The sequence below is a fragment of the Phlebotomus argentipes genome, unplaced genomic scaffold (assembly GCF_947086385.1).
Source record: "Phlebotomus argentipes unplaced genomic scaffold, Phlebotomus argentipes genome assembly contig_15, whole genome shotgun sequence".
Lineage (NCBI taxonomy): Eukaryota > Metazoa > Arthropoda > Insecta > Diptera > Psychodidae > Phlebotomus > Phlebotomus argentipes.
Genome location: NW_026776181.1, coordinates 10,746,762 through 10,756,699, shown reverse-complemented (window position 1 = coordinate 10,756,699; position 9,938 = coordinate 10,746,762). Strand labels below are relative to the sequence as shown.

At 40.7% G+C, this 9,938-nt stretch overlaps 1 protein-coding gene across 1 annotated transcript; it reads right to left on the bottom strand.

The window, feature by feature from the left end:
- Positions 1 to 841: 841 nt before the first annotated feature.
- Positions 842 to 9,640, bottom strand: LOC132261859 (ATP-dependent RNA helicase DHX33). The gene is made up of 7 exons (XM_059760873.1): positions 9,379 to 9,640; positions 8,238 to 9,318; positions 7,276 to 7,506; positions 6,922 to 7,215; positions 4,515 to 4,824; positions 1,155 to 1,371; positions 842 to 1,076 (listed from the first exon to the last, which is right to left on the bottom strand). The coding sequence occupies exons 1-5, from the start codon at positions 9,585 to 9,587 to the stop codon at positions 4,549 to 4,551; spliced, it is 2,091 nt and encodes a 696-aa protein (XP_059616856.1). The 5' UTR covers positions 9,588 to 9,640; the 3' UTR covers positions 842 to 1,076; positions 1,155 to 1,371; positions 4,515 to 4,548.
- Positions 9,641 to 9,938: the final 298 nt, after the last annotated feature.

The window sequence follows — 9,938 nt, the reverse complement described above, 5'->3', positions numbered from 1 at the left end:
TACCTGGAAGCCAGTATTCAATTTGTGTGACGTTTCAGCACTTGAGTGTGTGTCTCTCCGTAACATTTACTTGATTATTCACCGGCAAACTATTGAGGAACTGTGAATCTCACCAGTGCGGAAGTGCGGAGCGTGTGAGCGATAATATCATCACGATGGCATTCTACAAATTTTACCTCATAGTTCAAGTGTTGCTAATGTATCAAATATTGCCTCTAGTGTGCTCTTATCAGTACAGAGATCGTGACATGGATTCAGCAGGGATACAAAACTCCTCTGTGACTTTGGCAAGACAACTGTACGTTATCCAACCATATGATATCGCCCATATTTTCCTTTCTATTGTAATAAAATTTAATATCACGCTATCGGGAATCTCAATTTAACTCTATGCCTCATTCAGTGACAAAAGCCCACCCCGTGGGCGGCTCAAATTTTACCAACTTTGTGTGCGATCTTACCCTCCTCGAAAGTCCCATCACTCACTCACACTCTCGACACCGCAGTCCTCAAGAGCTCAGCCCAAGGTTGGGCCTGATTTAACGATTCTCTACGAATTCCCATGACAGAACAGTGTAGAATTTCTCACACACATTTCTTTTAAAAGCATGCCGGGAACTAGTTCGTAAATTCTTAAATTTCAATCGTTTTGGTTAGAGTTGCGGTACAATTTTGAAATGCTGTGAATAAGAAATTAACAAATTTAATGTTTACGCATTGGTGTTAAAACTATCATATATCGAAAGTATGTAAATACGAAGAAACAATAGTTTCTTGTTTAACAATTTTCATACAGAAATTCCTTAGTTTACATCACAATGTTGATAATTCTGTTCTGCTGTATCTCACTTTCTTCAATATTCCCATACGAAATGTAAACTTTCACCCCAACTCTGATACCCATCTCGAGCGCATTCCACCCATTCCGCCTAAATGAGTTGAAATTATTTGAAAACTTACCGCGTGTGAAGAAATTTCATCTCGTCAATAAATTTCATCGCCCCCAAAAACCCCAACTCCAATGGAAATCATGACTAATTTCTCTTGTTAGCAGTGTGAATACGGACAAAGCGTCACTGAAAAAGAATAAAATGAAAATTTCCGACATACATTTTTCCGCATCGGCAAAAAAACCCGCACACACACACACCTACCTGCGCTGACCGAAAAGCCGAGTGGGTGGTGAAGGAGGTGCTTTTCAAAAAGCGTCACTCCCTCCAATTAAACAATGAATGGCCATAAATTGAAAATATCTCACAGTGTTGTGTAGTAAATTAAAAAATATTTACATTACATGAGCCAGAGAAATGTACAGTGATAAAATGCTGGTAATCCGCACTTTTAATTAGACGCCATCCCAAATTAACAGGCCTGCAAAGAAAGGATGAACACACAAATCATATTGGTTATTGTTTCCATTGAGCAAATGTAGAGCAAATATCGAGAACAATGAGATATTTTTCTCTCAGCCGGGAACCGAAAAAAAATTCGCAACCGCGCGTCCCGAGTGAGGAGAGGAGTCAAATGAATTTATGTTGAGTGAAATTAAGTTAAAAGCTTTTCCATATAAAATGTGGTGTGTGTCTCTTTTCCCGCCAAAAAGTTGCGGACGCTGAAGAGCGCACAAAAAGGCCAAACCCTCTCTCGCCAAATTGGGTTGTTGTCTCACATTTCCAATCCCCTCCATCTCACGGGCGGACTTCCACTTAATCCACACTGCCATGTAATTAGAATTAATAAAAATTTCTACACAATTTCAATTTTAATATTTCCTCCCGACAACGCCAGTCTCGGTCAACGAGAGTATCCCACGTAGAAAATGGTCACACTCACAGCAGAGTTGAGATAATTTTTAGATCAGTAGAAGAAAGATTTTTTCTGCTTCCGCAAAGGAAGCAATAAATGTGGTAATATTGAAGAAAAGTTAGTTCTTTCCAGTAAAACCAGAAAAATCATAATGTAAATTAATAGTACAAGCAGAAATGCCGAGTGAAATTGAAGGAAAAAGTTTTCTAATTTTTTTTGCTCTAGACTATGATGAATTTATAGTTTCTGTCTCAGACGCCTAAGAGCTTAGATTAATCTTTTAGACTCAGGCAATGACATCAAAGCCAAGAAATCGGAATACAGACTCAATTGATCGCTACTTCTACTCGCATTTGTGATCTGTACAGAGATTAACTCTGTAGTCATGTCGAAAACATTGAGTACGTATAGAATGTGGGTGGTGGGTAAAAAATGTTGGGGCACCCCTTTGAAAATATGAGACTTTTGCAACAAAAATTAAAAGTTAGAGACTCCACGAGTGATAAATTTGTTGAGAAAACCATAAATTTCACTTTTTCATCACAACTTTTTCTCCCCAAACCGCCCACTCCGTAACCCAACTGTAAACTTTGCGGAATTTTCGGTTGGAAAAAGTCAAACCGGGAGCGCGATCCTGATATCATTAAATTTATCGGGAAAGGCACAACGCACAGTTGAAAGTAACGAGATGAAAAGAATTGAGCGAGGCTGGAAAAGCCGAGGAAAAATATTGATTAAACAGGGAAAGGAGGGTTTGTTGTGGCAAAAGACACATTAATTAATTAGATTAATTTGTGAGAAGACTTTTGCGATCTTCTGACCATATTCAACGAGGGCGAGTAAATTTTAATTTACTCCCCTATTAATACAGGGACTTTTAGTTTGCTTTCCATCCATTGCAGACTCTCTTCTCACCAACGAAGTCAGAGGAGAAGATTTCACTCAGAGATTTGCTAGAAGGAAATTGAGCGCTTTTTTTTCTCTTGCGCCCTCCCCCTTTTCACTGTCTTCCACAATGCTCAAATTTATCTTATGGATATTGTATATGTCGTGTTGGATTTTTTGTCCTCCAGTCAGAGTTTCATGTTTTCACCCTGTGAGACGAATTGCCAAGGAGAAATCGCACACGAGAAATATATATTACACCTGATATTACATATTTCCTCACTCATACGAATGATTTTTTCTCTCACCGCTCTTTTTGTCTCCCGCCAACCACACCAAATCCAACGACACATCCCCGTGAGGATTTGAGCTCTGCTATGCCGCCCAACGCCTCAACCGTATGGCATTTCAAAGAGACATTCGAGTGCTATGTGATTGGGAAGTTTTTAAAATTTTCACGAAACTCCCACCGCGCTAGACATTCTCTTCGAATCAGGTTACGCATTTGGAAGGCATTACGTGCTCGCAAAACTGGCTAAAAAGATTCGTCGTTTGGCGAAACTTGACTCAATTCACAAGAAAGCCCGTAATAGGGATGATAAAATTTGCACAAACACTCATGGAAACTCAATTGCTATGCTATTTAACGTGTTGCGTAGGAGTAGTGGAATCTTATAAGTTTCCGATAATTCAACATAAGGAAATGTTGCATCTTCTTGGTCAATAAATGATACAATTTAACCAATGAAGAAAAAGATGAAACTTATTAATGACTTACTCTCTTCCAGGTAAATCAACTTTAAATTCCAATAGAAAACACAGCAAGACTTTGCACTTTTCTTGTGTATCATAAGAAATACATATTGTATTCTCACTTTTAGCTTCTGCAAAATTCATTTCAATAACCTCAATGACTCTTTCTCAAATACGGCAAATTCGGGGAGAAAATATAGCCGAAAATTCTTTTCTTGAGAACATTCAATTGTGTGAGAAATTTCGAGACAAAGTGAACTCTATAACATTCTCAAAAGTATTTCACAACTACTGCAGTTTCTTTGCAAGAAACATCACCACTATAAATTCCCATGAAAGAACATCCCCCTCCCCCCTTTCTCTTATTTCCTTCATTGCAGAAACTCAGCCATATAAACTACATTTCTCTCTCTCGTTCATTTCTTTAGCCTAACTTCGGTTTCACAGCCTCGACTGTTCACAGGCCTATTCCTTGGCATCAAGGCGATAATCAAGGCCTTCAAGGCCTTCACCTTAGAAATTAAGGGTGGCATCTGCATAGTGAAATATATGCTGATCCTTGAGGATCCCCAAATGGCGAGACTCATTGATATGGATGCCGTAGCGAAGTGGCTTCATGCGTGGCGCTTATACTTGGTGGACCTGCTTCCGGGCGACAGGGTGGCTGAGGAAGCCGCGAAAGTGCTGACCCGGCAGCGAATTGAAGAGAAGGTGCGTGAGAGCTTGGCGTATGATGATGACAATCTCTTTGCCATCCCCAGGAATATCACCAATTATGCAAATGAGGGAGAAAGTTATAACAGTGTCTACCCAAAGTGCCTGAGAACATCCGCCGGGAAGAAAATGACTAATTTACCCTGCGAAGCGCCCACAAATCGCGAACGCGACGCCCGCCCACGCGCTCTGGCCTCGGGATTCAATCAAAGAACCACCGCAGCCCCGCCAAAGTACTATGCCACCGAGTTGCGCCTGGTGGAAAACTTCATGAGCTACATGGAGCTGCTACCAGATCAATTGCTCTCACTCAACATGTCTCATTGCCTCAACTTCTACACCTTAGGTCTACTCACTCGTTTTTTCGCCAGCCTCTGGGGCTAGTCCAGGCTACTTTAGATGTCCAGTGGTGGAGTAGCGTCGCAATTTACTGGCATTTGGCACATCGTGCAGCCACTCGGCGTCAACGACAGTGATAAATTTGAGGTAAGCACGCTCCGTGGCCACCAGATCAGTGTAGACAACATAATCGGCCAGTGGTTTGTGACACAGTGCACTGCTCGGATGGAGTTTCGCCCTCTGCCTGCCCACCAGTGTCAGATACAACTGATCCCTCTGCAGCTCAGCCACGCTGCCAAACAACCCGACAAGAAGACACCGTCGTACCTGCAACAGACAATAAAGTGACCACCATTTAGATTCACTTTGATCCACACTCGACAGGAGGGCATTTGTGCTCCATCTCAAATTACACGAGTTGCAATATGCACTAATGTGAGCATGATGTTATTGAGGCAGAAGGATAGAATTTATGTATAAGCTTCAAAGGGGAAAGAGTAGATTCCAAAGCAGCATCATTGTATTAAGAGGATATTTATTTGAGTATGTTAAATACGATAAACTGTTGGGAAAGTATTGAATTTTCACTTCAACTTGTAGCCAAAATGGCAAAGGACACAAGAGCTGTGAGCTAATGCAATCTGATAGCTTTGGTATCCCTCATGTTACATATGTGACAGATACATTTACAAAATTCACACGAAGATAATTCCATCTGCAAATTACCCCTAATGGTTTCATGTTCATTCTCTCACACTGTTAGATTTCCAAAAATGTGTGAAAATAGTGAACATCGGATTGGAAAGGATTAGTTTCTGTGTGTAAATTAATAATTTCATCCACTATCGCCAAAATCAATGGGTAAATTGAAGAATTCCCTCCGGAAATTTACTACTACAGTCAATTCAACTTCCACATCTGAAGCCATGAAATATTCCCTTTTCGATCAAGCATCCAATAATATCAAATATTATTGCATATCACATATTAATAGTATCTGGGAAAGGCGCGCGTTCAGCGTGAAAGTGACAGAAAAAAGGAGAGGCGAGCGATAAATTATTGAGGATATTTTGTATGTATCCGAATAAACAATACGCCGAATGAATTTTTAAGCATGCTCGCGTTCTCGTGCACCTTTCGCCCTGAGGATAGAGTGAAAAAACAATCCCAGTTCTCCCATTTTGGCATGAGCGTATTAAACTATTTTGGAGTTTTAATCCTCGTGAATTTTATTTGGTGCGCTTTAAGGGGCCATGGCAGCGGCAAAAAAGAGCACCACCAGCGAAAAAGCATTGACGACTCCCCAACAAGTGATATTTAAATGCCGACGCAAAGAGGATGAGAGGGAGCTTTAACTCGAGAGAGAGACTCTTTAAATCGATGGAGGAAAAAGCACACCCTCTCGCTTGAGGATTAACTTCATGTTGGAGCTCAAAATTTAATGAGGATTTACCTTTTTATGAAATAAAATCACCGAGAAAATCATGCAATTTTCTCTACTCCGAAAACCCACACTCCAATTTTCTATTTTCCAACACAATTTCCCATTCTTGCCCTAAATAAATAATCACTGTTTAGTTATGTGAAAAAGCTATTGTGTCCTGTGGGATGTTTTCTACTCATTAGTTAATCATTTTCTTCTGGTTTAAATATAATGAAATTTTCCCGATGAAAAGCATCACAAGTCTAGAAAAGACCGCTATGGGCTGGAAAAATAGGAAAACTTTTCTCACTGCCATTAATTATTCTTGCCTATTCCACTGAATAGTGTGTGTGTGTGTGCTATTTCAGTAATCCACTTAAAATTTCTCCGTGTTTCTGCCCAGAGGGAAAAATTCATGGGAATGAAAACTTGTTTGGGCAGTGATTTGAAAAAGAAAAAGGAAGAGAGAAAAGAATACAGGACGAAAATAGTGTGTTTAGAGAACTTTAAGATACAATTCAGTCAAAGTTGGATTTTTTGTTGAAAGAAGAATGCATGGAAGGAGAAATTGTTTAAGAGAACATGAGATTCTGGAAATGCCAATGAAATATTTTTCATTCAAGTGCATGACAAATAGTGTTAGTTACAAAATGATTGTTAATACAGAAATCATGAATTAAGTATCAAGTTAGTAAAAAGAATGAGCGTGCGATCTTTTATTATTGAGTTTTAATAATAAAAAACAATCACCTGCGGCAAATACACGTGTTGAGGACAAAATTTGGCAAATATGATATGTTATTTTTCATTCTAAACTCGGCGCTTAAAGGTAATTTGCATATGGAGACATGCCAAATACATAATAAAAATTCCATGTCATTTACAATATCAGTAGCTTGTCGAGTAAACAAACAGTTAAAAGTTGGCACACGAATGAATCTAAGAGGGAAGCAAAAGACAGCACCCCATTAAAGTTTAATGGAAAAGTTGGGAACACTCACCTGATCCAGATCACTTCCACAGCTGGACTCTTCCAGATTGCATCTCCTGCAGATCTCCTGAAGTTGCTTCCTCACTTCGGCCGCATACATGAGATTGCGGTAGTTGAGAAAGTGTTTGAAGCACCACATTTTCGGGTTCTCAGCGCCTAAAAACTCCCGGAAGGCATTGAGAATGGTGAGGTGATCTCCATACTTGGACAGAAACTTGCTGTGGGCCACTAGAATTTGGTCCCTCTTATCTGTGCTGCTGTGGAAAATATTCTCACCCGACAGCACAGCGATTATCGTGATCATCTGCAAGAGAGTCATAAATTCACAAATTGAGAACACCACAAAGCCGCTCAGCGCGCTCACCTCAGTCAGGCAACCGTAGCCGCTGGCCTCAAGCAGGATTTTGCTGAAGCGCGGATCCAAGGGAAATTGACTCATCTTCCTGCCCGCCTCCGTTAGCTTTGGACTCTCAATTGATGCGATAGCTTTCAATTCATATAAAAGTTTTATGGCACTATTTAATGACTCCCTCGATGGTTTGTCCATAAAATCAAAATTCATGCAATCAATGCCGAGCGCGAGGAGTTGGAGGACCTGCAAATACACACGAGCTTTCACTGTGATGCCATTTCACTCACTGAGAATCTGATAGTTTCTCTTTCTCCATTGATTTCGGGAAAATGAAGAGCAGAACAAGAATGGAAAATTATTATTCTTTCAGGGTAGAAAGAAAAGAAATCTATAGTCTTTCCGACTCTAGACGATGAAAAGTCAGTCTTATTGGCTGTTTAATGGCCTTTTATAGAACTGAAAAGTTTCTGAGCTGAATTAAATACAACTATTGTTCTTCAAATTTCAATTTAAAGCTAGTGAATAATAAATTATAGAAGCAATTATCATTCATTTTTTATTCCTTTCACAAATTCCTCCACAAAAAAGTTTAAATGAGAATTGCAATTTTATGGCATTTCAGATACTCATAAACTGTTAACGAACTTTAAAGTATATATCTGCAAAATGGAATCTATTTTTTTTTTAATTATTCTCTTTAATCATCCTTAGCGAGGACGCGAGAGGAATATATCAATTTTCACTTCTCACCAGGAAGAGGTTCTCTTAAGGCGGAGAGTCGCATTTAAATGGGTGTTTAATAAATAATTTGCAGACAATCGATGCTGAGGAACTATCGTGAAATATTACAATTGCGCGCCTCTGGAAATCTCTGAATTAATAGTTTAAAAATACCCCGTGATTTATACGTAAGCGGATTGGGATTCAGGACACGTTCCTACACGGCGAATGTGAAATAGGGGAAGAATACTCACTGTTGTTGCGAGATTGGACCGGAGAATCTCAGGGGTCGTCATGAGGCTCATGTTCTTGAATTCATTGATTGTGTAAGCTCTGTAGCAGAATCCCTCAGACTCGCGACCGGCTCTGCCCGTCCTCTGCCAGGACTGCGCTTGAGAGATCTTCACGATCTTCAGAGTGTCCATGCCAGTCACTGAATTGTAAACTTTCTGCTTCACAACTCCACTGTCAATGACATATTTAATTCCGGGGATTGTCAGCGAAGTCTCGGCGATATTAGTGGCAAGAATGACCTTCCGGACGCCCTGCGGAGTAGGCTTGAACACATCCAGCTGCTTGTGCTGCGGCAATTGAGCGTAGAGGGGAAAAACCTTCATTGGCGAGTCATGGAACTCAGCAGACTTGGCGATGGACCTCACTTGCTCAGCCAGCGCGTCAATCTCCTCCTGGCCAGTGAGGAAAATCAGCACATCGTGGTCCAGAGGAGCATTCCGATGAATGTCGAAGAGTGTGATAAGGCATGTTTGGCCGTAATCGTGGTCATTCCGTTTTATATGTTGAATCTTCACGGGAAACGTCCTTCCCTCAAGGTAAATGATTTTACAGCCGTTAAAGTACACCGAGAAGTGGTCCACATCCATTGTGGCGCTCATAACGATTATCTTCAGAGGGTTTTTCTTCATTTCCCGCCTCAATTTCTGGGCTTCCTTAACAATGCCGAAGAGAATGTCCGTGTTAACCGTTCTCTCGTGGGCTTCATCAAGGATTACTGTTGAGTAGGACAGCAAGAGACGGTCTCTGATGGCCTCCCTGAGTAGAGATCCGTCCGTCATGTATCTGATTTTTGTCGCATCGGAAGAACAATCCTCAAAGCGAACTGTGTAGCCCACAAGTTCTCCCACTTGACAGAATTTCTCCTGCGCGACTCTCTGGGCCACCGTAATAGCAGCTATTCTTCTCGGCTGGGTCACAGCTACCATTCCACTCCTGGTCAAGCCACCTTCATGCACGTACTGAGGGATCTGCGTGCTCTTTCCAGATCCAGTCTCTCCCAGGAATATCAGCGTGTCATTCATCCGAATCTGTCCAATAATGCTGGAAAGCCAAAAGATATTACATAAAATCTGCCACGAGACCTCGTCAGCTGTTCCCTACCTCTCTCGGACGGGAAAAAGAGGCAGAGACTGCCTCTGCTGCTGCAAAGACACTCCCGATTTCTTCGGCACCACGTCCATCCGGAACTTCTTTTCTCCGTCTCCTCCGGGGCTCTGTTTCATCTTCCTCTTGATATTGATATGGATTTTATGGCCATTTTCACTCTTTCCAGCGTGAAAATTGTTGGAAAAACCAGATTTTGGGATCATTTTCGCACCCACGTGAGCTTTGTTTTCATTTCGCTACTGTCAAATACGTTTCTCAGCTGGGATGACATTACATTACGGCGTAATAAAAATTACTTTCTAATTAAACTACACATTTCAATTACGTGTTTCGTAAAGGAACATTTAGAATCCGTATTATACATTTATTTTCGTTTGTTAATTTGCAACAAATATTCTATTTCCATTTTTTTAGCACCATAATTTGTTACACCAATAATTTTGTACATAAGCATATCAGCTGGCTTGGCAGTATGCCGCCAAATGATGCACTAACATGCAAGTTGAGTTCGTTTGTCGGCTAAATCAGTGTTTTCACTACAAGATGTGCTTAAA

Excerpts from the sequence above, each read along its gene's own strand:
- LOC132261859 (XM_059760873.1), bottom strand. The coding sequence starts at position 9,587 with ATGATCCCAAAATCTGGTTTTTCCAACAATTTTCACGCTGGAAAGAGT. Across the intron at positions 9,319-9,378 it reads CTTTTTCCCGTCCGAGAGAG|CATTATTGGACAGATTCGGA; the intron begins GTAGGGAACAGC and ends TTGGCTTTCCAG. Across the intron at positions 7,216-7,275 it reads GCTACGGTTGCCTGACTGAG|ATGATCACGATAATCGCTGT; the intron begins GTGAGCGCGCTG and ends ACTCTCTTGCAG.